This window comes from Strix aluco, chromosome 22 (assembly GCF_031877795.1).
Source record: "Strix aluco isolate bStrAlu1 chromosome 22, bStrAlu1.hap1, whole genome shotgun sequence".
NCBI lineage: Eukaryota > Metazoa > Chordata > Aves > Strigiformes > Strigidae > Strix > Strix aluco.
The window spans coordinates 8,116,241-8,142,510 of NC_133952.1; the positions used below are offsets into that span (position 1 = coordinate 8,116,241).

The 26,270-nt window shown below is 42.6% G+C and overlaps 1 protein-coding gene across 3 annotated transcripts in view; it reads right to left on the minus strand.

Moving 5' to 3' along the window:
* SPEN (spen family transcriptional repressor) overlaps positions 1-26,270 on the minus strand; it is a 70,420-nt gene that overhangs the window by 21,299 nt on the left and 22,851 nt on the right. For all 3 annotated transcript variants that reach the window (XM_074848319.1, XM_074848318.1, XM_074848320.1), the window contains 3 exons: positions 22,703-23,179; positions 1,962-2,122; positions 532-732 (listed from right to left, as the gene is read on the minus strand). In XM_074848319.1, coding sequence (XP_074704420.1) covers positions 532-732; positions 1,962-2,122; positions 22,703-23,179 — 839 coding nt within the window. The remainder of the gene's footprint in view (positions 1-531; positions 733-1,961; positions 2,123-22,702; positions 23,180-26,270) is intronic.

Sequence of the window (26,270 nt, forward strand, 5' to 3'; positions counted from 1 at the left end):
ACTTGCGGGGGGAACAGCACATGAAAGAAGTTCGTTTTCACAAATCCAATTTTAAACAAGCAACTGAAGTACAGACTAATGACCACGTGTTCAATGCTACAGTTTTCACTGGTCGGTCACCTGGGCTATGCTGCCTTAGCCTCAAAAATGCAGCCATCGTTAGCTGTTTTAATTAAAAGCAGAGAAAAGAAGCCTGTGAGTGCTGTGCTTACACTACCCACTGGCTTCTGCTCCACTGAGACATGGAAGATGAGATTGTTTCTTCCAGCAGCCAGCAAATCCCACTGTTTGAGAGGATGGCAGGTTTCCTTCTCTGAGGTTTCAGACTGGAACTCTCTCCCTGTTTGACCTAAGAGCATCCACTCTTCTTGCTCTGGAATTTATCCTGGCATTTTTCCCAGTTTCTTTAAATTAGGTTTCTGCAGAAAGGCAGTTTTAACATTTCTTACTCCTATGCTGCCTCTTTACAACAGCCCATGAATATGCCCAGAGGGGTTCACGTGTCCAGTGCGAGAAGGGTGTGGACCTTACCTGGTCCTATCCAGGCCGTGACTTCAATCTGCATGCCAAAGAAAAGTTTTCCTTTCGAGGCATTTAGTGCTTTTTCCTGGTCTTCCTGCTGTCGGAAGAACACCAGTCCATACCGTTCCTCAGAAGCCCCATGAATCTGCACCGACGTCACCTTGCCGTACTTCTTGAATTCGTGGAAAAGTCCGTCTTTAAGGCTTGTATCTAAACCAACAAATAAACATTAGTACTATAAAAACATGCATTTTACCAATTTAATAGCACCATAAAAGACATGAAGAAATCCGATCTTCCTTCAGAAATGTGACTTCACCCAGTTTAACCTGAATCTCAGTGTTCACAGAAGTGCCTTTTTAATTCTGGATGTTAATTCTGCCAATGTCAAAAGCTTCCGGCTGATCTTTCTCTCTGCCTTGATTTTTAAACCCAAGAAACTACACACGCAAGGTTTTACATCGCTAAAGCTGGCAGTGTATGGTTATTACTTCTAAGAGACATCCCATTCAAGATGCAGAAGAAATAGACAGTGTTATTTCATTAATAATCCCTCATGGATACTGCGGAGAGCAGTTTTCCAAAGCTGGGATGAGGCACCTGGAACGGAGATCAAAGTTACAGAGCATTCAGTTCAGTCAGTTTGGAAAGATAACGAAGTAGATTCATCAGATTTTGTAAAATTTGACTCACAACCCCACCGTCTGCTTGGAATCTGTGGGGTATTTACCTCAGTGTGTCACGTCACTTCAAGGAATATTACAGAAACAAAATCAACAGAAAGAGTATTAACATTGTGAGGTATGCTGCTCACAAGGACAAGACATATTAGTTTAGTTCAGCCAGTGCCTTTGTATCCATGAATTATGTTACAACCGGTTTACAAATGGTCCCATGCTGGTTTTTTCTATGGGATCGCTCCTGCATTCAGCACAGGGAACAGACAGCGATCACGTGCACTCCTCAGTGAGTGGTTTCTTGCATTATTTACCATGCAATATTCAGTGCCATTACAAATATGCTCATGGGTGTTTTACAGCACTCAACACTGCAACAGAAAACCCTGAAGTTTTTGTATTAAAAAAGAAACTGAAGCAGGGCGAGAATAAACGGTCCAAGTTTTAAGTGAAAAATTTGAGATGCCTCAGGTTTGTCCCCGGGGAACTCCACATTACTGTTTCAAAGCACCAGCTCCAGTAGCTCCAAGTGCTCAAGCCCAGGGACTCGAGTTCGGGACCTGCAGGATTTCTCACAGATGGTCACTAATTAAGCAATTTTTCCACTGTCACGCAAGAACCGAGGCAGAAGCAGAGAGAGAATCCCGTTCTCAGAGGCAGCACATGGCTGCTGTGTCACAGACACCATCGAGGTTATTTAACCAGGCCCTAGCCTGCTTCCTATTCCTTTTTTCCCTACTGCACTTTCCAAAGTGAATTTACCTGTTGAGCGCACTGGAAGATTTTGAACCTTGATCCCAAAACTTTTCCGGGGTTCATCTTTCTCCAGAGATGGAAGCAGCTGGGACGCAGGCGCTGGGACGGCTGTCGACTGAACCGACCGTGCTGGGGACTCGTCGCTTGAGCTGCTGCTGGAGTCACTGCTATGAACGGCAGAAGGAAAGGACAGATGAGCACACGGCCACGCAAAGCGACCAGGGGACACAGGTATTTTATTTAAAAAAGCAAACGGTCAGAGTTTTTGCTCATCTACAGGCCTTCCTCTCTCCTCTGCCTGATGCAGAAAAACCCGTTTCTGTAACACAGCCCAGTTAGACACAGGAATTTAGAGTCATTCTACAAATATTCTCCTGCAAAGCCCTCAGAGGAGACAGTCACGGAAACGGAATATGGGTGAAATGTCAGATAGATCCTGTTACGCGCTGTGACAATGGCGGAGATTTAATTAAGCGTAATACAATGTTGTATCAGCTCAGGAGCTGTGTGGGAAGACTGGAGAAATACAGAGAGGACACACAGGTCTGCCGAAGCCTAAGAATCCCTCCCAGCACTCTCGTGTACAAAAAAGAATTATCATGCTCGCAGGCACCGCTGTCAATCCGAGAGCCGGCCCTAGAGTTCTCCTTTTTGTCTCTGGCATATCTTTAAAAAAAGATCTGTACCTCTGATGATACAAAAATTTCTTGTGAAAATATCATGGCAAGTATTTTTGGTCAACTTGCTCGAGAATAACCCGGGCAGATGTGTATGAACCAGCAAACACTATCTGCAGGCTCAGCCTCGACAGCCAACTTCAGGGTATGAGGAATTCAGACCCAAGAACATCTTTTATAAACAATAATTATGGTAGAACAGGATTTGCATATTAGATCATACAGGGAGTCAATCTAGTCCACCAACTCTTGACGGTGCAGATTGTTAGATGCTTCACAGGAGAGTAAGAAATACAGAGAATAATGTTATTAAAGCTTGCCCAGTGGGGACACGTCATCTTCTTCAGTGGCTGATTTCTTCCCCGAGGCATGAGGGCTTATAACATCGCTAAAAATAATTTTGTCTGACATAACCCTGGAGACTCTCATTCTCCATTACACGAGCAGCCTTCTAAAAAATTCTGCTGGAATTTTAACTCGGAGGCTGGAGGGGGGAGATCTGCCACATACAAAAATAACCCTGTCAAGTTTTAAATTTGCTGCTTTCGATTGAATTTTTATGTTCCTCTCCGCATCAAATCAGAAGAACAACAAGCAAGTTTTTTGGTTTTTTTTTTCTTATCTTAAATTATTTCATAGGCTTCTTATATTGCCTCTTTAGATTAAACCATTTAACATTTTTGCTAGTCTTTTCTCAGGGAAACCATTTCAGGCTTCTAATCATTTTCATGATTTGATTTTGTGACCTCTTCTACTACACTCTTTTGTGGGTGTGCAGTTTATATAACGCCAGGGTAACAGTGACAGAGTCATTTTTCTTAAAACATTCCAGAAAACTGGTTTTTTTTTTTTTCCCTGAACATCTTGGTGTAACAAGAGCTGTGGCACATTACTGAAAGCCCCTGGGCTCTGTCCCCATTATATTTGGAGGCGCAGAAGCGACAATCTCTGTCCCAAAACGCTTACAAACAATCGAAGGATATAAAAGCACGCCAGACCAAAACAAAACCAAACAAAAAGGTCAAAAACACAGAAGTAATAATAAACATGAGAAACTCTCCTCCCAGTCTCAGCCTCTCATTACAACCCTCCCATGCAGCCAACATGGAGCCGCTTCACACATTGGTGCCTTTCCCACACACTCTCCTCCTACTCCCCCATCCCCGGAGGAGGAAGTTCAGCGGCGCTTTGGGAGAGGAGAAAATAAAGCCATGCCAGAAAAGGAGTGAAAAACTGAGCCCTTCCTCCTGCCCTCCTCTTCCAAGGCTGGCTCTGCTATACGCTCGCCAAGGGGCAGCTGCCCTGCACCACCCAACCTGTTATTTCATATACAGTAACGTTTCCCCTTCCAATCTACAGTCCCTTGTGTTTCTCAGCTCCTACCACCAAGATGCTCGCTCACAGCCTCATTTTTTCTTCCAAATTTGTAAAGTGCCTTTCTTTTTGCCTCACCTGCATTTGTGCAACCTGCTTTCATGCTCTCTTCATGAATAAACTATTTCATTGCTGAAAGTGAAGCATGCTGCAGTTCACTCTTCATCTTCTGCCCATTTATCCCATTCCCTCTGCCTCCGACCTTTCTGCTAACTCTGTCAATGCTGGATCACCTCAAGTCCTCGTTACATTGAAGTTCTTCTCTACAGCATTTTGGGAAACGGAGGACAAACCTGGCGCCACATGAACACAGTAGTCTCAAGGGGTAACATCAGCAATCACCTACTACTATGAAATAAATTGGCAAATAATAGAGAAACTTAGTTTAATACACAAATATAGTCAGAGAATGTGTGTGGGGAGAATCTGAAAATAATTCCCAAGCTGAGAGCAGTACCGCGTGGTTTACCATTCCCCTGGGAAAGGCTAAAATAAGATTTTAGGGCTGCAGCAAGCCTCTGCCCCGTACGTAATTTTACTTTCCCTTTTCACATCTTGATGCTTGGTATTATGATCAACTACGTCCTTCCTAAAGCATCTTAAATACTCTATTTTGCTAAGATTGTATCTTTTAAGTGAGAAGAAACATTGAATTTCTATTTAAGCAGTGCTTTAAAATGGGAACAGGCTATTTTTAGGTGGTTGTTGGTTTTTTTTTTTAATGACGATGTTTAAAATATGGAACATACTGTTAAAATCACAGCATTGCACTGGGGAAAAAAGATAATCTCCGGGTAATACTCTAAGACATACAAGCAACGAAACAGCAGTCTATCAGGGTGATAAATTCTACGACAAGAGTTTGAATTCCACACAACTTTGGGAAACAAAGATCATGCTGACAATTTCCACTTCCCCGGGGAGTTTTAGGGATATGTGTCCCTAAGCAAATCAAGACTTTCTGAGACATTCCAGGAAAAAAAAAAAAAAAAAAAAAAAGTATTTCCTGACTCTCTTTTTAGAAAGGGGAAAAAATGGTAGCAAGAACAATTCTCCTTTCTTTAGGGAAAGCCTCGTCACTTTTCCAACTGAAGAAATGTGGATATAATAATTCAAAAGTAAGTCAAAGGTTTTATGTTCTGTGAATAGGAGAATGATGGAAGAGTTAATTATAGCTGCTGTGTCATCCAGTTATAGCACACAGCAGAATCAAAATAAAGCATCTGACAGTGAATTATATGTAGTCTCAAGCAGAAAAACAGAACTCCTTTTCAACTACCCCGGCTTTAAAAATATAGGAAACTAAAGCATGCAAACTGCACGAGGGTATGTTCCCAGAATATTAAAATGAGAATATGGCTTTTCTTTTCCCTATGAGTAATTTTGAAAACAACCGTCCTTTGCCAAGTCGCAGAAAATAAGTTATTAAAAATTCTTCGAGTGAAAAGTTAGTTCATGAGGCTTTTAGAAAAACAAGCTAGGGAAACTTTAACATGTGAATGTAACAGGTTAAAACAAGAGCTCTGATAACCTCCTTCTTGAAAGTATTTCAAATAATCAATAGGTCTTGGGGCAGGCCAAAAATGGCATAAAGAAAATGGCTTTGTAACTGAATTTTGCACTTCCACTAACGGTATTAAACCCACGATGATTTTTTCCAGAAGCGGAGCGTGCTCTGGCACACAGCCTTTTCCCTACACGGGAAAACCTGCTCTTCAACATCCATGTAAACTCAGCGGAGCAGAATGCCAGCACACAGAAAAACTAATCTCCTGAGCTGTCACAACACACGCGTTGCACAGAGAGGGAGCCTGTGCTGGGAATTTGCTTTTTTAAACATCTTGGGCTTACAGCTTCAGTTGCCTCTTTGGTGGTTTGCAGACTTTTTCTGGTGACGTCTGCTCATTTATGAAGAACTTGAGCAGTTAACCAGGACAGATTTCAGATGCTCTTTTGTCCAGTCCAGATAGCTTCTAAAATCAGTTTCATTCCAGCTTTTACCATGGCATCACAGCAATACGGAATAAGAGATTTTTGATTTTACTGTCAGCAAAATCAGATGGAAAGCCTGAGCTATAAAGGAGACCGTTCTTACTTTAGTAACAAGGTGGACATGAAATCCTTCTCTTACACATGCGCTCTACTACAAGCATAGTTTACAAGCCCTATAAAAATATTAACCTGCCTTCTTCTAATTGTCTACAAGTATATAAGGATGAGTGTGTTCTTACTCACGGTATTTGTCTATGTATCTCATTTTCTATTAATCAAGATAAAATCTGCTTGTAATACAGTCTAAGTTTTATCCATATTGGCTGAGTCCCAAAGACTCAACACGTAGGAATTTGGCAATGGGGTTCAGATCACAAAAATGAGCCCCAAATATGCCCAGTTTCAGCACGCTGCAGCTAATTTGGCACATAGAATTTTCCTTTTCTAACTGCAAAGATGACATTTCAAATCCTGGTGCAGGCACCCTATATAACCAGTCCTCATTTCCACAGAAATACCTCATTTTCAAGTAATTGCATTTTGCAGTTCTAGTAACTAACTATGAAGTTACGCTCCTTTATGTATGAAAAATGAAAGCACTTGAGTGAAGAATACAAAGTGAGCCGTTCTCTTTGTTCCCCAGCAAAAAGGAGATAAAAGAGAGACTCCAAACCAGTCGATGTAACAGGATACCTGCTGCTTTTCGTCAATGGCAGCTGCGCTGAATCAAGGGATCTCACAACCTGCCCTTCCCTTTTGCAATTTTAAAATGTGGGACAATTGTCATTTCTGTGAATTGATTTGAGAACGGTGAGTCAGCTGCAAGGCTGGTGACTACCCTGGTTACGGCAAGCAGGAAACAGCGCAGCCTTCGTGGAAAATAAAGCAGAAAGAAGAAGCATTAACACACACTGCGGGCGATGCGCTGCCAAACTTCAGGTTTAAAAAACAGTGAAACAAAAACAACCTCTGACTGTTGGAGCAAGTTAAAAATCAAGCCACCTAAAACCGGTTGAAACGCTTTTCATTTTTCAAGGGAACACGTGCCAAATTTCAGCAGGGAAAAAAGCAAAAATGAATTTTTTTTAATAGTTGCCTTCAAAAAATGTTTAACTAGAACTGGTAAATGATCCATGATTCCTTTTACAGAAATATGCAGAGTGATTATTTCTTCTCCTGCCAAAATTAACTGGAATCAGGAACTCTGCCTAGATCAGCTATGATTCAATACCCTGTCAAAATAATCTCCAAGTAAAGATTATCTCCTAGGCAGATCTATTCAGGACAACCTCCCGCAGCACCAGTCCCAGCTGACAGCAGGTTACTCTCATGGCTGATGTCAGCAGCAGATTCCCAAGTCAGGTCAGGAAATCCAAAGTTATCGTACAGTCATCTCTGAACGGAAGCAACAGGAACCCTTTTTTTTCTCATCCCTCCCTTTCCAGATCCAAGTTAAGTCACTGTAGACGATCTCTATGCAAAAACCACCAGCTGCAAAAGGCAGCTAGCAACAGGGCTACTGTATGCTCAGCCCTACCCAGAAGATACAAATCCTTGTGATACTTTATGTATCAGCAACAGGCTTAGGAAACAAACTGCCAGTTAGATTTCTTGGACCTGGAAAAACAGCACCAGAAAATCGGTGAAAGTATCCTGAATGCACCAACGTGTTGCTTGGAAAAAAAAGAGTTTAAAAGACCTGATTATTGCCAGCCAACATCCAGCAAAGAATATGACGCTAACTGCTTAAAAAAGAAAAACCTTAAAAAATGCACCATATTCCATTCTAGCTATAGATTAAAGGATCTCTGCCTGTGAAACACTTTGACTTCTTTTCTGGATGAAAAATGATATATTGAAATAATATATGCACAGGTCTATTACAGGCTGCTATTTCTGCCCTACTACTAAATACTACATGAATCTAAAAAGGTATTTAACCAGAATTTCCTCCACTCTCTACACATGTGCAAGTCAAAAAACACACATCAAATTACACGTACTGTAATAAGAACAGCAAGTAACCCATTCCCACAAAACTCAGACAGCACCAGGTTACTCCAGCAATCTAGACGGCTGCTCTGCCACATTCAGGGAGGAATAACCACGATGAGAATTCAAGAGGTGCGGGCAGAGGGTTAGCATCTCTTTGTCGGGAGTCGATTCCAACGCTGACCTAAATATGCAAGTGAGCAGAAGGTAGTTTTGTACACACAATGCATCCGGCATAATACCAGTCCACATCAGTGTATTTGTAAGGAAAAAAAATAATTTCTCACATCTGCGGAAATAAACACAGGGGCGTTTTTTTCCTAGTTAAAAGGAGCTGTTGAACCTGAAGTTAAAGGTATCAGAAAGCCCAGTCAAACATCTAAAGTTTGTTTGTATGAAGAGATCAAGAGGTAACAAGTCGTTACCATATTCTGCAGACTGCAGGGAGCAGCTGAAGGGGCTCAGCCCACAGGCGCTTACCACAAAGACCTTGAACCCTGCTCTTCCATTTCATAACCAGGCTTTACATTTTAAATAAGTATCTAGCAGACGCTGACTGCTCCGTGTGAAAGGGTGGAGAAAGCAAGCTGGGGAGCAGAGGGCTACACCTAATGTTCTCTCGCTGTAATTACCCTGTGCCCATCACCCCGGCCTCCAGTACCTCCGCAGCTCGTGGTGAAAAGCACGCCGGGATGCGACTGCATGACATTCTTGGCACCCTTTCAAGGCACTGAGAACTTGCCACCCAAGGAACATGTCACACACTCTGAAGTATTTAACAACACACAAGCTATGATAAAACAATCTACTGCAGGGAAAAGAAAAAAAAAGACCTACTGCATGGAAGTGGAAACCAGTCACAAAAAGCACACAACAAATAAAAAAAGCATTTTCTGCTCTGAAGAGAGGTCATGAAATATTGCAGACAAGTGGAATTAGGACATCCTCTTTCCCTTAACTTCTTCTGTCTTACCACGCCCAAAAAGGAGACTTAAGAAATCTCCTGCTGGGCTGAAATCCTAAATCGAAAGAAATGACATTAAATGATGTTTAAAGGCCATGGGAAAGCAACACAACCATGACAACTCGATGTCTTTCAGCTGGCCAACTAACACGGGCTGTTTGCAGTATTGTTTTAGTCTTTGACTAGAAAGTTTTTTAAGATACAGTCTCGAGATAATATTTACTACACATTTAACCCACGTCCAGTGACTGGCTTATTAACATCACATTTAAATTTCTGTGACAGGCCATATGAATATATTTAGTCATTTTATCATGATGTCTGACACCTGATCTTTGATGAGAAACAGCAGGCTGAAATGAATCATGGAAAAGATGAAGATGTTCAGAAGGACAGAGGACTACTCCCACCCCCAGAACCACCTTTCCTGGAGCCACCACACGCTCTGAGAGTTTCAAGACATCCGTGAGCTCCTTTTAATTCTTCCCTGCAACTAAATAATCCATTAGGATCACTAAAAATATGTATGTTTATATTAATCCCTGTCTGGCTGATGGAGACTGTTGTTACCACCTCGCTCCTCGACCGACGTCTCTCTGTCCTCAGGCCTGAACTTCGTACAGCCAAGAATAAAAAACACTAAGCTGGAAGAAAATAAAATGTCTTGGTTACAAACACATCAGCCTATCTACATAGCAAACAGCTGACTCAGCAACCACAGCAGCTTACTACTGCTGGGAAGACGCTACTTAAGCCCTCTGCTCCCTGTGCTGGCTGTTAACTCAGCCATGGATGGGCTTGTTGTTGAACTTGGGAGCAGCTGGAGTCGCCTGCCTCCCCAGCCACCGCTTTTTCAAAACCCGGACGGCTCCCGTGGAACGGTGGGACTGCTCACGCTCAAAAATGAAACTCCGGGAAGCCGGAGGAAATGCTTTCTCAGCAAACGGCCACGGTGACGGAGCTCGGTGCTGGGAAAGATTAAAGTCATCGAGGCCTTGAGGGTGAAGTACAAAGCCAGCTCTTTGGCGTAGCTTTCCCACTATTAAACTTCCACCGATGCAAAGAGGGAAGAAAGAGGGTGGGTGTGAGAATGCACGGGCCCAAAGAGCCTCTATTTTTCAACATTACCTTCATCAAGGAAAGCACTGGGTCAAGAACCAGCCCCTGTGAGAAGCCCCACTGCAGCCACCCCAAACTCCCACCTCCTCCGACCGCACGGGGCTTCAGCCAAATTATTTCAAGCGCTGCCAGGGCTTGCCAGCAGAAGAGCTGCCACTCAAGGCTGCCAGCACCAATAAGCCTGCGATCGCAGAGGCTTTTGAAAGAAAATGGTGGGGCAGAGTTCACCACTACGGCAGAGGAATGGCTTGTTCAGTCTAGAAGAAAAATTGCTTTCAACCCTTTGGCCAAAATTAGCGTAATACTGTTAAAGTAAACAGCTTTTGCCAGCTATCTGCAGACAATCTAAATTAATATTTTGCAACTGTCACCTCACAGCATATGAAATCTTAAAAAAAAAAAAAAAAAAGTTTAGTTTGAGACTCACAGGAGGTAGGTATGTCTTAACATCCCTGCACTGCAGATGGAAAAATAAGGTAAGAAGAGGCCAAGGGCTTTGCCCAAGGTCGTTCAATGAATCACTAAGGGAGCAGGCTGAGGAACTTGATATCCTGGCTCGTGGGAGGCCAAATCTTTTCAAAATACCGAGAAAGTAACATTTAAAGGCAGTCTCCTAAACAACAACTGCACTGCTTTCATGAAGGGATCTACTATGCGTCTTAACAAAAACAAACTAAAACCCTACTCCAAGTACTGTCTATAAGCCAGGAGAGTGAAATACCGTTTAAATACAATCACTACTGTGTCCAAGTATGCTGCTACATGTTTACTTGAGGAGTAAAAAGCAACTTCTTTTGTCCTTCAAAGCACTGTCAAATGATTTCCTGGGAATAAACACTTCTTAATACAATTATGAAAGCATTCGGACTTAACTATACTGACATCATGTTGAGCACTGGACATTTTTCAGAAGAAAAGCCTTTTTCATACATAAGCTAAAACCAAAAAAGCACCAGCTCTGATTCATCTCCGGGTTACTTCAGTCTTGCAGAGGTATAAATGCTTTTTGAACATAAAGCTGCTGGTAGATCATGGCAAACAGACCCGCAGAATTAATTCCGTCTTCGTGTTTTAGAAAATCATCACACCTTGCCTTAAAAAACCCCAAGCTGGCACTGTTTTTATGCCCTACATCTCTGACAGCTCTCATTTGTCTGCCATCTGGCCCCACACGTGCCCCATCGACTCCACCCTCGGCCGCTCCTTACCTTCTGCTCCCCGCGGCCGCTCTCCCTGCCTGTGCGGGCAGCAAGCCCCTAACCTTGTGCTCTGCCCTGCCAAAAGGCGGGTGAGATCATCGCCTCCCTCTTCAAGGCACTGTTTTTTTAGCATTACACAAAATGCCATTTGTTGAAATTCCCGATTCGGAGAGGTTTTGAAACGGTGCATCCTCTCTTATAAACAAATAGAATTGTTCTTCGGATGGGAGTCGTGATGAAAGGCATGCCAAGATACACAGCTGATAAACAATGCCTCTTAAGTAAAATTGGGAACACGCGAAGCTTAATATAGAAATTCCATTTATGGCAGATAACGCTGTGGAAGTTTAGTACTTCTAAAAATGGTCACCATTGTCCAAAGGGCGAAATCTAAAAGTAAATGGACAGAGCGACTCTAGTTCTCCATCAGAAATAAGTACATTTATTAAGGGCGTTTTTCAAACAAAATTCCTATTGCCTCGCACCTTCTATCGCCTTTGAAAGAAACACCAAAGAGATGAAGGGAAGAATAATTTTGGAGGCTTTTTTAAATACCCTTTTTTATGCCAACTACAGCAACTGGAAGATTCACACGAGCACTTTGTCAAACTGGAACGGTAGCTGTTATTCTCACGTAAAGGACTACTTAAAATGGAAGGCCTGGGAAAAAAAATGTCATTTCTGTGATCTCAGGCAGCATACATTATAAAAGAGAAGACATTTGATGAGTTGTATGCTAAGGATTAATTTGCCATTTAAAAATGCAGAGAACAGATGGATCTCTTGGCTAGGACTATATTTGGGAATTACTTCATTTTCTGCCCACATGCAAACAAAAATACAACTAAAAGTAGAACTTTCTGTGCAATTTCACATGGGTAGAAAACACTTAAGTCATGAAATAAAATCAAAAAGACAATCTTTATAGGAAACAGGTAAAGTACCAGAGCCTAGTGAATGTACATCACACTGGTTTTTACACTTGTGAAGCAACTATATAGAGTATTCCAGCCTTAAAAATTAAAAAAACAAAAGCAGCATCATATGACAGAGTGGTCCTCGTGTTCATCTCTTAAGAGTACCTTCTGAGAAGCACCCTATTGTAATTTAATTTAGCAGTATTTGTTACCATTTAGTGATTAAACCTCCACGTGGTCAGAAGTCCAAGGACTCTCCTTCCCAAAAAATCCCAGGATAGTTCCATCACACTAACCAGAGACCGTAAAGCAAGGGTGAGGACTTGGGTATTTGTGGGAAAAATGCAAAAGTAGGGAAAAACGCAAAAGAAAAATGCCTTATGTCCTCACAACTCCCCGGATCACCTGCCTTTACATCCCTGGCCTCCATGCCCCATGGCAGCAGCAGCACATAGTTACCAGGGCTGGGAAAGGAGGAGCAGCGTGAGGCAATTCAGCTGGTACGCTGGAGATTACGGGACAGAAGAAAAGTCCTCTGAGGAATTCCCACACACAAAGCCTACGTGCCCCACCTGCGTGCTTCCCTTACGGGATTTAGTGCTTACGGAGAGCAGAGTCTAAAACCTCCAAACCATAGCAGCGCAGCGAGGCACAGGCTGTAAGCCACACATACAGTGTTAATTAAGCATCTTTTTTCACACGTGATTTCTAGAAGTTACAGGGAAATTGCATATTAAAAAGTAAACCCAGCATAAACTCCTTCTGAAGTAACTGTTAGATAGCATCTATTTGTTTCTCCTCTATAACAACACAACCAGCCATTCCTCATTTCCCTCCGCCTCAAAACAAACAAACAGAAAATTTACAAGCCAGCATCTACCCAGCAAAGCCCTGACCGGCGCAGGACGTCTTCAGCGTATTCCCAGACTCCGAAACAGGGATAAACACAGCCCCACGCGCGTTTAGAAAACCAGGAGGAATAGAAAATTTGTACTAACCCGATAGCTTCCTTTCTGTGACTATGCATCCTTCACAATCCAGACAACAGGACATACCAGGCAGTAAACAAACATTGAAGGGAGGGACTAACTTCAAAGCAACTGTGTAAACCTTACATAATTTGAGGGTTTGAGATCTTGCAGCAACCTCTTACCAAACGAGGTGTCAGATGATACAAGGAGGTCAAACCTGTAGCAGCCGGAATAAGTAGGGCACTTTGCATCTCTCCATCAGCCCAGCCCGGCACCATTTGTCCGTGGGGACCCGGTGCTGTTCATTCCTGGGAATTCACTTTCAGGAGAACAATGCCTTTCTTTCACACGTTATCGCGCTCGAAAAGTTTTCTACGCTCAAACGGACGGAAGATAATAAAATTCGTGAATGCTGTTGTTGCCAGGATCTGCTGGAGATGTGCCTTAATTATTCCCCTTTCTAAAGTGTTTGATGAGGCTTTTCTATTTTTCCTCAGGTATAAAAATGATGATTTCTGGGCATCTGTGGAAAATACAAAGCAAATGTGGAAGAAATGAAGCGATGGCCCTGAAAACCACTTCCCTCTTGTAGGAAGGATTCTCCAAAAGGTACTTTTGCTGTCATCCCAGATTTCTAAGTGTCTTCTAGCCAAAATCATTGCTTTGAGCTAAATAAAGCAACTGCGCACTGAACCCTGGACGTTTTTCAAAGAAAAGTATTTGAAAGGCTCCATGTCTCACTTCTCCAAACAGGAGAGAGGACTCGTGGCTGGAATGAGATGGAGTGTTTGTTTCTGAAACTCAGCGAGCATCAGGAGAGAACAGGTCCTCTACCTTTGTTACAGCATTCTTGCAAGAAGGACAGATTCACAGGCTGGTTTCTTAATGCCACACACACCAAAAGTGCTATTTTTGTTCTTCTATTAGGCACTTAATAATGCGAGGTTGTCATTAAACGGCCTCTACACAGTGCACGTCTCCCTCTTCCTCCTTTTGGAAACTCAGCTCTTCCCTCCCTTAAAGATTCTGAAAAATTAGGACTACGTCCTGGCACGTACAAATCGTTTCTCCTCTATACAACATCAAAGCCCTCACTTCGAGTCTGTGATTTTCCACTCGTAAACGTGCTGCATTCTCCTCTCCGAGCAGCATTACCAGCTGACCATAATGATCTGGAGAGGGATATCTAATCTCCCGCTAAGAAGCTTTCACACTTAAAACCTTGATGCCATCATTAGTGGTTTCGGCACTTGCGACGTCGCAGACGGACTACGCTTGATGCTTGGACGTTGAGGGCAAATCTAAGTGCATCAGTTACACAGTTAATTCAGTGGGCAAAGATTGAGGCATGATATTCTCTTTTTTTCCCCCCAGTAAGGTTTATTTACCATTAATTCACATCCTTTTGGCCTTAGTTTAAGTACAGAATGTTCTACCTAAAGCTGGTTTTAAGGTGAATGCCCAGGTCTCACACTTTGAAGAGAGCTGTCGTCCCAGCCCTTAGGTTTTAAGGGGAAGGTTCTCCTCCCAAAGATATTACAGTATCCGCATCCACGCCTGTGGCAGAGCCAGAAACATCCTCTTTTGGGAAAAAAAGCCAAAACGCTGTATTTGCAAAAGTCTGGCCTTTAAGATGTGAAGGGACGCCCTGCCCACGCTTTAATGGAAACTGTATGACTGAACACAGGCAGCGGCTGGATTTTTCCTTTGATCATCGTAATGACTGGTATTTTTTCAGGAAGCACTCAATACAGCCTTCCTCTTTTACTATTCATCCCTCCACGTGAATATTCATTAGTAATTATTAAATTGCCCATTATTCCAAAGGTCTTTAGGACGGGAATCCTCTCCCCCACCTTTTGGTGCCTGTAATGTATGTGTCTCCATCTGAGCTGTCTAGACTCCCCTCATCATCAGTGCAGACAAGCAGGCACTTCTACACTATGATCCCTCTAATCTATTTTAGCCGTGATTCACATACGAGTTTTATTTCTCTGGAAGAAAGGGGAACCTGGACCATTCGCGCCGAGGGAGGCACCCAACACAGCCTATTGCACTACACGGTTTCCCTGTTTTGTTTGGCTTTTTCGGGGTTTGATTTCGCTTTGCTCTTTTGGCATAGAGCAGGAAGAGAACAGGAGGCAGATTGCTCCCTGCCTTCGGGATCCCTCAGACTAAGCCTGGCTTCAGAGAAGTAGCACAGGCAGCTTCAACTTCCCTGACCTCAGCTAATTCCTTTCCTCAGCCTACTCAAGATGATTAAGCAAAATACTGGGAAGGAAATCAAAGCCTTAGAAACACCATTAGAAGTGACCATTTTGTCAACACACACGCGCACAACCCCAAAGTCAACCCCAATCCACCGAAAACACCAGACCTTCCTCGGGCTGCAGCACGCCCACAGGAAGAAAATCAATTTTTAGCAGCTCCCGTGGGCTTAACGAACAGCCCCAAACCAGCAAAACTCGGGAGAACATCTCCCCTGACACTGGTGGGAGCAATACCTTCCATACAGCTCAGTTTTTTCCCGTCGTTGCTAAAAAAGGAGGTTAGGAAGAGCTGAAATTGCCAAACCTCACACCAGATACTGGCTCCCGCAGACCTGCAGCTGTCCACAGGTGACTTAGAAATGTTATTTTTAAAACATGCCAGGTCTTCCTCCTGCAGCAGAGGATAAGGCAAGTTCACACGAGGGTCTGGATTTAGCTGCCAGAAATTCTCTAATTTGCTAGCAAAGACTCTGATCTAATTGCAAGCATCCTTTACAGCATTTAAAAAAAATAAATCCCTTTAACAGAATGCAAAACAATAGTCATTTGAGATTATCAGAATAGTTATAAACGTAACAAAACAGAGATAGTTCTCTAGGACCCCTTTCCATTTGCATCCATCCCCAACACGATGCATTTTTAAGACTCCCTTCCTGAAATCAGTTTGGAAAAAGATGGCAATCTTTCTCTGCCTGTAGAGGCAAAGATATCAAACACACTTTGAAAAAGCAGCAGCAGCAGCAGTTAAGCTTTTGGGCCCTGCTACAGAAACAAAGACTGACAGACCAGATTTCGAGAAACACCTACTTCTGCAAATTTAGGAAGAGGCTTAATTGCTTTGTCATTTAGAGCCAGCAATTACCATTACTGGGAGTACTGCGGGGGACAGGGGGAGGGTTATTAATTGCCGCGAACTGTCCATGCTTTTTTGGGCAGCCCATGCAAAGAAAATTGTGTGTAAAATAAAAAAGCCACTTAATGATGTTTTAGAAGATTTTATTGTATATTAATCTAAGTGTTGGGGGGTGGGTTCTTTCAGAGGGGCTAGCAATGCTGAAATTTCTATTTTTTCACAACTGTGTCCTACCTGCTTTCTATCGTGGCAGTGGTGGTGTGAAAGATTTGGGGCAGGCTCCAAAGTTTCCCCTTTTGGCGGATTTTTGGGGTTCATTCCTCGGGCGGGGAAAGAGATGCTAACTTCTAGAGTGGGCAGAGCGTCGGGTACTGAAGGAAGGTTTCAAAATTAAGAAGTGACCTAAAACTCAAAGGTCGAGCCCAGTTAGCTCCCTCAGACATTGCTTCTACACAGGCGCTGCTGTTTCACTGCATAACCGCGGCGCTTTCCTGCGCTGTGTGAGAAAAAATCTTCACGCAAGAGCGAAAGCCGTTCCAGCGTTAGGGGTTGGGGTTTTTTTATTTTTAAAGAAAAAAAAAAAAAAAGGTTTTGTAGAAAGCGGAGGTATTTTTAACCGCCGGGTTTCCAGGGCGGCTGAGGGGCGGCGCGGGCGGCCCCGCCCTGAGGGCGGCGCGGCGGCGGGCCCGGCCGGCTCCCGCCGGTTCAGACCGGTTCTCAGGCACAAACAACCGCCCCCCCCCCCCAGCCCGCTCGCTGAGGCGGCCGCCGGCCCGGGGCTGCGGGCCCCTCCACCCACCCCCGCAACGGCCCCGCGGCGAGGAAACCACCCGCCTTTCCCTCAAAAACACCCGGGTGGGGCGGCCCCGCGGCCCCGGCCGCCTTGTCTCTGCCGACACCCCCCGCTCCCCGCGACCGGGCCGCCATTACAGCGCCGGGCCGCGCTCCCGCCGCCACCAGAGGCTATGAGGCGACTTAAAGCGGCGGATTTTCTGAGCGAGATAAAAATCTATTATGCAACGCACATTTTTAATAGATTACTCTAGAGTATACAGATGAGGTAATGCGAGTTGGCGCCCTCCCCCAGCCGCTCTGTCAGCAGCTCGGCGGCGGCGGGGCTCGGGCGGGCGAGCACGGCTTCTCCCCCCGGGCTGAGGTGACCGATGGGCTGTCGCCGGTTCCCCTCCCAGGGGGATGGAGACACCATTTGCTCGCCAGCTGCGAGGAGATCTCGGAGCCCGGGCGATGTATTGCTTTTTCTTTTCCACAGGAGGATCTACTTATGTGTAAATGTGCGTGTGCGTGCAGGTACAGGTAGCTTCTTTCGGCGGAGGGTATAAAGGTTTGCTTTCTATATTTTAATCTCTTCAGCACAAAAATACCTCCTCTCTTCAAAGCTATCTGAAAATTTTCTGCCTGTGCTCAATTTCAAGAAACCTGATAACTCCCAAGGATAAAAAAAAAAAAAAAATGTTTAAGAGGATGGTCTAGGTTATATTTAGATGAGAAGCAGCACAGACTGACATGAACAGTAACACAAGAAAGAACAAAGTGAAAGCGCTCGACAGTCGGTAACAAGAACCTGAGAATATCTGAGTTGGATTTTTTAATTTTCCTTTCCCTAATTCACATTTCCCTTTACAGACAGAACATCAAAGCAGCACACGGCTTTAGTGAACAAAAGGTAAAGATTGGGTGTTTCAGCTGACTCTTACAGGATTTACTGTTGCTTTTGTGGTAATCGAAAAGGAGGCTTCTTACTCCATGCAATTTATATAGAGATATTTATTTTTTTTTTTAAATCTTAGCCTAATTCTTTTTCCCATGCAAACAGGAGCATGCTGAACCCTGTCGTTCTACCAGAAGCGATTAAAAATACGCAGGTGATCTCTACAGTGCAAAATTTATGTGGAATTACTTAACGTCAGCAAAGCCCATCTCAGAGATACTTAAATAAAGACAGAACAGCTACATTTAACCTCATTCTTCCCGATTTTTCAGCTGTCCCCAGCAGAAGCATCTCTCAACCCACTCAAAAACCCTAAATCCCGTTCTAAGTCAGTGATTCATCACTGGCTGGCAGACAAACTAAGCGGAAAAGAGGAGAGGAAGACAATGGTAGGGAAAGGTTTGCATTATGTAATGAAACTAAAATTCACTTTTTTCTACTTTCACTTCAGTTGTTTAAACAGTCTAAAAGTCCCCAACAAAACAAAACACACCGCAGCCTCCATGGGAGGTTTCAGGGAGCCTGTTTTTCCCATGATTAAAATTCCCTTGGCAGTATTTTTCATCTGTTTATTTAGAATCATAGACTCACTTAGGTTGGAAAAGACCTTTAAGATCATCAAGTTCAATATTAAGACATAACAGATACGTATCCTTTCCAACTGTAACTCATTGCTCCACAAAGAATTTCATCACAGAGAAATCTAAAATTAAAAAACAAGCTCTCATTACTTTCAAGCCTTGCCCACTTGTGATTAGAGCTTTAAGTATAGCTATCACAATTATTGAAAAAAAAAAAAAAAATTTTCAGACTTCTATATGTGCAACTTCTTACCATCGCTTTAATTCCAAACTACTGGAATGACTACGTTCTCCTAAATCCTGGTGAAAATAAAGTCACTTTGCATCTAAGCTGAAGTTGCTTTTTTAATTCCAGAGCAAGATCTATTTTACATCACAAGCTATAGGAAATCATTCATCTAACCAGTAAATCCTCCAGCATCCTCGACATCAGACAACTGAATAAGCACTCAAAAAATAAATTTACAAAGTATCTGTAGATTTACACACACATTTGTGTTCGCACTTTCCCGTTCTGGATTTTGTTCATCGATTTAAATCCTGTCTCAACAAGGTACTTCGCCACATGCCCAGCTTTTAAGAGCAAAACGTCCCACTGCTCAGTGCCATGTGGCTCAGTACAGCGCTGCAGCAAAGCTTTAAAAATAATCACAAACACATGGAACAGTAAGAAACGTGTCGAGCCATTTGACATTACAAAACTGAATAAAAAAAGCACCTTTTTTTTTTTTTTTTAAAGCGCATTAGAACACCTCAACAAGCAGCACAGAAAAGACCGTTTTCTACCAAAAAAGGGAGGTTGGGATGGGCACAAAAAAAATCTGGTTTGCTTCCTAAGGGGTCCCACAGCTTCCACGCACGTTCAGCTTCTTCTGTGACACAGCAGAGAGAATACGTTTGCTAATATGTTATTTGTGGTGCACGTTCCAGTCAACAAAACGGAGAAATTAAGGCTTCTGGTGGCAGAATATTCAAGCATCATTTCCAAGGTTTTTTTACTCTTTCAAGGTGATAAAAAAAAACCCCAACAATCCTTTTCCATAAGATGGGTGGGAACGAGCAATCGCACGTTAAACTTCAAAAACTCAAAACTCTTCCCAGATCCGCACACAGGCATCAGATCCCGCGGAAAGCACTCGCATCCGCCAGCTTCCCCACCTCAGCCCGGTCTGCAACTTCCAAGAGCCCACAAAATACACCAAATAAAGCCCTCCTTCAGAGAATATGGTTTATTTTTACCGTGTTCTTTTTGGTCTTATCTTCTAAATTACTCCTTTGCAGCTCCCGTTACAAATCCCCTGTAAAGGCCTCCAAATACACGTTTGAAGTGAAGCTTAGGTGAGACCCAATGCAACCAACTCCGAACCTTTATGAAATAAAGGCTTTTTTGGGGGTGTTTTTCTTTGGTTGGTTTTTTTAAACAATCTGCAGAGCATCTTTCCTCACGTTACTGTCCAGGAAAATAATCTCCATTTACCAAAAGCTGTATTTACTTCCCAGCTCTTTGAAAACCACAGGGAATGGAGTCCAAACCTCTCCTTCACTGCCTTTCTGCTCATTTTTCACAGCACCTGAAGGACGACGGTGCCACGCACAAAAATTCTCACAAGTGTTTAACACCCACGAGTTTCAACAGGCTCCAGTGTTTGTCCCCAAACATTCGCAGGAGCGTGGGTAAGACTCACCTCTCCAAGTGAACACCACTTGTTTTGCCTTTTCTACCCTGCCAGTTGAGAGACAGACAGGACGAGACTTGAGTGACAAAGTTCTTCAGGACGTACAATTCCAGAAGAATTCAGTGTCATAAAGACCTTAATAATTTCACAGCGTCACAAAATCAGCCCTTTCGACTTACAATAAAGAGGATCTCCAGTTTACTAAAATCCCTGAGAACTACTACGGAAATTACAAGAAGTAATTTTTTTTCTCAGATAATAACAAACCGTCCTTAGTTATTCCAGCTAAATCCCACTCTAGAAATGAAAAATAGATATGGAATTTGATAAATCAATCCAGGGATGACACAGACAGAATTTACTACCCAGGATATGGAGATGCAAATAAATTTCTGCCTGGTCTGGGTTCTGGACAGCGAGCGGGAGCATCTTACCCCTCAGTAAAAAGGGGGCAAGGTAGCTTTCGCTCACCACAGGGTACCAGGGGTTCACGTATTTATATTGCCAAATTCAAAATGTGTTAAAAATTAAACAAACAAGTCCACTTGTGCTTTTAAAGGCTTCAAGGCCAGGTGGGGTTTTGCTTTACAAAGTAAGGATATGGTTAAATGTTTATTAATATCTAACTCATTGCTTAGAAACATGTAAAACTCCTTTCTGAGTCTTCAAAATGAAATATACTATCCACCAGATTCCATTACTTGCTCTACTGAATTTGAATTTACTGTATTAGTAAGAAAAAAAATGTTTATTTCCCTTTCCTCCCAGAGTATCATCTAGTTTTCCATTACTACAACTAGAAATTGCTGAGAAAATGAAATGCTAAAGCACAGCAGATGCTGCTTATCTTCTGATTACATCTTAAAACTTTGTTCCAGCGGGATCATATTTAGTCCTCTCAAATTCAAAGCAGTATTTCATCCCATCTCCACATCCCAACAATGACATTTTATAAACATTACGAGTTTCTTGGACTCCCTTCTACCCATTCTGCAAAGAGCAAAGGAGCACCAGAAGACAGATTTTTTTTTTTTTTCCTGCTTGGGATTTTTTTTTTAAACCTTAAATGTAACCAGGCCTCTTTCAATTCATCTTCTCTTTGGAGACCTCTGGAAGTGTCACCAATTTTTTTAAGCTGCTCTAAGTGTGAAAATCTTTGACAAAGGGTTGTGCTTATCTAAGTGTTAAGATCTCCTTAAGAGAGAGGTGTTAGAAGTAAACAAACAAGCCTTTAAAGCATCTCATATTCTAGAGGTGCCTCCCTCTCTGCCTGCTCTCCAGCCAAGACAGGACCTGGATTTCTAAATCCAGGAGGAGAAAACAATAATTAAAAGCAGCAAATAAATCTTTGCACGGTTCTTTAGACATCAGGAGTGTGTGTGGGGAAATGAGGAGAAACTAACTTCCTCATCTTCACTTCTGCACGCTCTCCCCAGCGTCAGCCCGTCTAACCCTTCCACAAGGTCCAATGTTCAAGCAGGTAAGGTCTTATGAGAATAATTACCTTGATTAGAGAGTTACCAGTGGTAAAATTCCATTCATAGTAATAATCTAACACTACGTATTTATTATACTGATATATGTATTTACTTAACAAATATTTTCAGTTTTGGCAAAGAACTGGTATGCAAAGGAAACGTTTCCAACTCTGCAAACCCTTCAGAGTGTAAAACACTTACAGGTACAATGGTTTCCACTCTTAGGGTGAATTTACTGTTAAAAAGCGAAATATCTGAGAGGCATTTCAACACGAATTTTCAAACTATCGAAAGAAATCCAGTGATTACCTCTAGCAGTCTTTTTTTCCCCCCCCCATGTAGTTTATAAAGCCACACAAATACAGAACTACCGCAGCTATTACAGAACCAAAGACACGGGCATATTGCTAGGAAACGCACATTTGATTATTTTTTAGTTTTTCCAAGTCTACAATTTTTGCTGTGAGGCAACAGGGGAAAAAATGGAAAGGCAACGTATCAACCTTTTAAATGTTAGCAGCGACAGAGAACGAGAGGAAACGGAATACCACTCATCATTTCCCAAACTATTTTCAAATGTGTCCTGTAAAAAGTAGCTGAACTTAAAATTTGCTTATTCCCTCACTTCAGCAAATGAAAGTGTCACCCAGTTCTGCAGGCACGCAGGGACCAGTCTCCAAGGCCTCGTGTCGGTACATCCCCGCTTTGCCTAGCTAGCGCCTTACGGATGCTGCGCAGATCCACCACGGAAAATAATTAACAACAGCCACAGCGTTCCCCTCGGATCTGCTTCGTGCCAACTTAGCCTTTTTACATTTCACACCGGTTTACTTCTACATCAATGAATACACCTTATATTTTCACCGCCCGGGCTCGCAACTCCTTACCACGCCTCGGAAAACGAAACCCCCAGGACGGTGGCTTTGGGTTGGGGAACAACCCGCTGCGACCTTACCTGTCGCTGCTGGTACTGCTGCTGCTGCTGATGGAGTCGCTGCTGGAAGATCTGCTCCTGGATCCGCTGCCGCTGGGGGAGCGGGTGGGTCTGGACGCCTGGCTGGCCAGCCTCTGCGGGGACTGGGTCCTGGACTGGGACGAATGCGGCGACCGACTCCTGCTGTGCTGGTAATTCCTCTCTGGCCTTCTGCCTCGTACCTCCCGTGTAATATCATCCCTGTAGATATCCCTGTGTACCACACTGGGCAATGTAAACTGCTCCCGGGCCCTAGGTTCGTAACGGGGGTCGTGAGCATCAAAACGGTTTGGGCTTCGACTCCGAGAAGTATAATAGAGCCCGTGTTGTAAAGTCCGCTCTCGAGGATCTCTATAGTAATCCTGATCGTAATGTCTTGTCCGATCAAATCCTCCCGTCCCCCGCTCATGGTGTCCATAGGCACTATGTTCATAAGCACGCTCCCTGTTATCTGAAGCCCTGCATTTAGGAAGGGGGAAAAATACTTCATCAGAAAGGGGCAAGCACAACTAAAAGCAAGTCATGCAAACATTCACATCAGCACTGAACTTATTTTTGCGACTGCTTCTCCGCTAAACAGCAATAACCTATCAAGCAAACACTGACGAACTTAAAAACATTTTACTTGACTCCGAAGTTGTATACGATAAAGCTGAGCAATCATTTTGTTTTAATCACAATATCAGGCTTTCATGACCAGCATCTTGCCTGCACAGGAAAAAAATGCTGCTTTCCAGCGCAGAATCCTCATTTAAGTTGTATTTGTTTTTTTTCTTTTAAATTCAGTAAACAAGAAAAATTTTGTGTTTGTGGACATCATAATTAACTTTTTTTTCCCCCCCCCTCCATTTTTGCTTAAGAGCTTCAAAAATTGTTTTGGAATCTGGTAATTCCTGGAGCTCTTCTCATTATCCTTCTGCAAAAATGGCATCGCAAATTGGGCTGTAGCCATGAAAGCCTCCGTGCAAAGCATGACCCAGAGGTAAGAAGCTGCTTTCAAAAGGGGTAGCGTAACCCAGAGAAGACCCAGAAAATTAAGGGTTTTCTTGTCGCTGCTCTAAAGTATTTCATCCTCTTAGAGGGAATTTGCTTTTATCAGACTGCTACACTCAATTCTCATCAAAGCTGCACACACTAAAGAAACATCTTGATTACTAATGTCAGAATACTTAAACTGCAAGGGTGCAGGCCCCCAAAAGATACTAAGACCCTACACAAGGAGTATAAATTAAATTTTTCAGTAGGTGTTTTTGTTTGTCGAGACTGCTATTGTTACTGCAATCACAGAATTTCTATCTTCACAAGCACACTGCTTTCAAGTAGCTAAGGTCCGTTTTGTTTCAGTGTTTCAAACATTTTCTATGTCAGTTGAGAAAGGCTCTATGTTCTAAGAAAGTTAGTGTGATCTCTCAAATAAAGAGATAGTAAAACTGACAGGTAAAGTTAAAAGAACATTACAAATAGTTCAGTAGTCCAATTTAGACAAGCACCAGAACGGTATGTCTAAGTTATGTCCGCAAAATGAAAGATCAAGAATGATTACGTTGAACGTTTAAAAAGTATTTGCAAAATTCTAAATATGTCAGGGTAGCCAAAGTTAATTTAAAAATTTAATTATCCATCTTATGAAGGACATTTCAACCTTTTTTTCTTTTCCAGCCTTCTATCTTGGATTCTTCCTTCAGAATCAATTATTACCCACTTCAGTCCCCTGAATCCTAATAACCCAATTCTGCCTTGTGCTTCCTCCTCCTCTCCTGCATCACAGATCTGTCTTCTGTTTAAAATGTCAGAAATATTTCAGGTATCTTTTATAAACTGAAAATGGGATTTGAACCTTTTTCGATTAGCATCTCGGGAAGATCCTTCCATTCTTTCTCCAATGAATCACTACATCCTTAATCCTCTAAATATATTCAACCTCTGTTGTTAAATTGGAACTCGTTTTCAAGCTTTCTACAGAATGCTAGCTCATGTTTTGCCTGCAGTTTTTCCTCTCAAATTATATATAAGAAACTACCTAATCAGTGCAACAGAATGTCATTAACTTCTATATCTGCTTGAAATTCATTGTTGCCTTTCTATTTTCTTTATCTCTTGCTCGCAACAATGGCATTTTGAAAGAAATTTCAGGATCTGGCACAGAAACATGTCTCTCTCTTTTTTCCCCCTTTTGAAGGACCAAGACCAACAATTTTATAAACGATTGCATTTAGCATCCTACAAAGTGTTAATCAGTGAAAGCTGATTTAATGAGGTAAGAGAAAAAGCAGTTTTTTCTAGAGGGTTACTGCTACATAGCTGACATAAAAGAACAAAGTCCTTATCCATGAAAAGGACACAGAAGACAGACAGAGGAGCTAGCAGAGCTGAAAATCTAATGGCTACAGTGCTTTTTCGATTTATCTATTAGTACTAAGTACTACTGGAGTTAGTGGAAAGAGAGGGTTTGACTTGGGTTAGGAGAGGGGCTAATATACACAGGGCAGGACATACCAACCTTTTCCAAGTGTGGAAACACGACCTATATTCCCAATTAAATCTAGGGAGAGAATTGTGAACATAACTTCCCCAATTTTGGCCCCTCTTACAGGGGTAATCCACCTTCTTAATGGGCAAGGGTGTCAAATGATATTTTAGATGAACCAACAAGGAAAAAAAAAAAAAATCTTAGTGACAAGACAAAAAAAAATTCCACTGGAAGGAAGTAGTCCCAGACTGAAACCATAACTCTGAAACCCCCAGACTTCTTTCTTGAGACAGTAGGCACTTAAATAGATCCATTATTTTAACTTCCAGCCCTATGTCTGAATCAAGCAGCTGGTAGAAGATCACTCAATGCACGAGGGCACTCATCGCTGCTGGCCAGCAGGCATCCTCTAGCCGCCTTTGTAACCATCCAGCCCAGTCATTTTTCACTGGCGTATCCACAAACTGGTATTAGTACCACGTCCTTAAAACTAAAGTATGTTTAATGTGGAGTAGCAAAGAGCTTTTTAAGAGACTAGATAGTAATCCACTCCCCATGGCTACTGGCGTCTTGACTGTATACCATCCAATAAATTCAAGGCAGTAGTTCTTATCCCAGCATTAAAAAAAACACTATAATTTCCAAAATTTAGTAATGTCCATCATCTCTTTTTGCCAATACCATCAGAAAGAATAATCCCAATAACTTGGAAATTATGTAGATCCAAAATGGAAACATCACAAGCTGCCTTCGGTCTTCTCCATCCAAGCGTTATTTCCATGGCTAAGTGTTGTCTGTAGAATCCAAGGGGCTGCATCATTAAAGTCTACTAGAAATTTTGTGGTGACAATCCAATTAACATACCAACTGCGTATAGTGAGAACTGAGAACTAGGCATCAAGCTTTCAAAGAATTTTAGGTTCTAGTATTCCGAAGATACTCCATAGAGAACTTCACCACATGTTGTAGAGTAAGATAGCTCCATCTGGCAGCAGGGATACATCCGAGCAAGGCCTTAATATTATCCAAGAAATGGAATCATTACTTCTAGAAAAGAGTAACTCCAATAACGATGCTGGC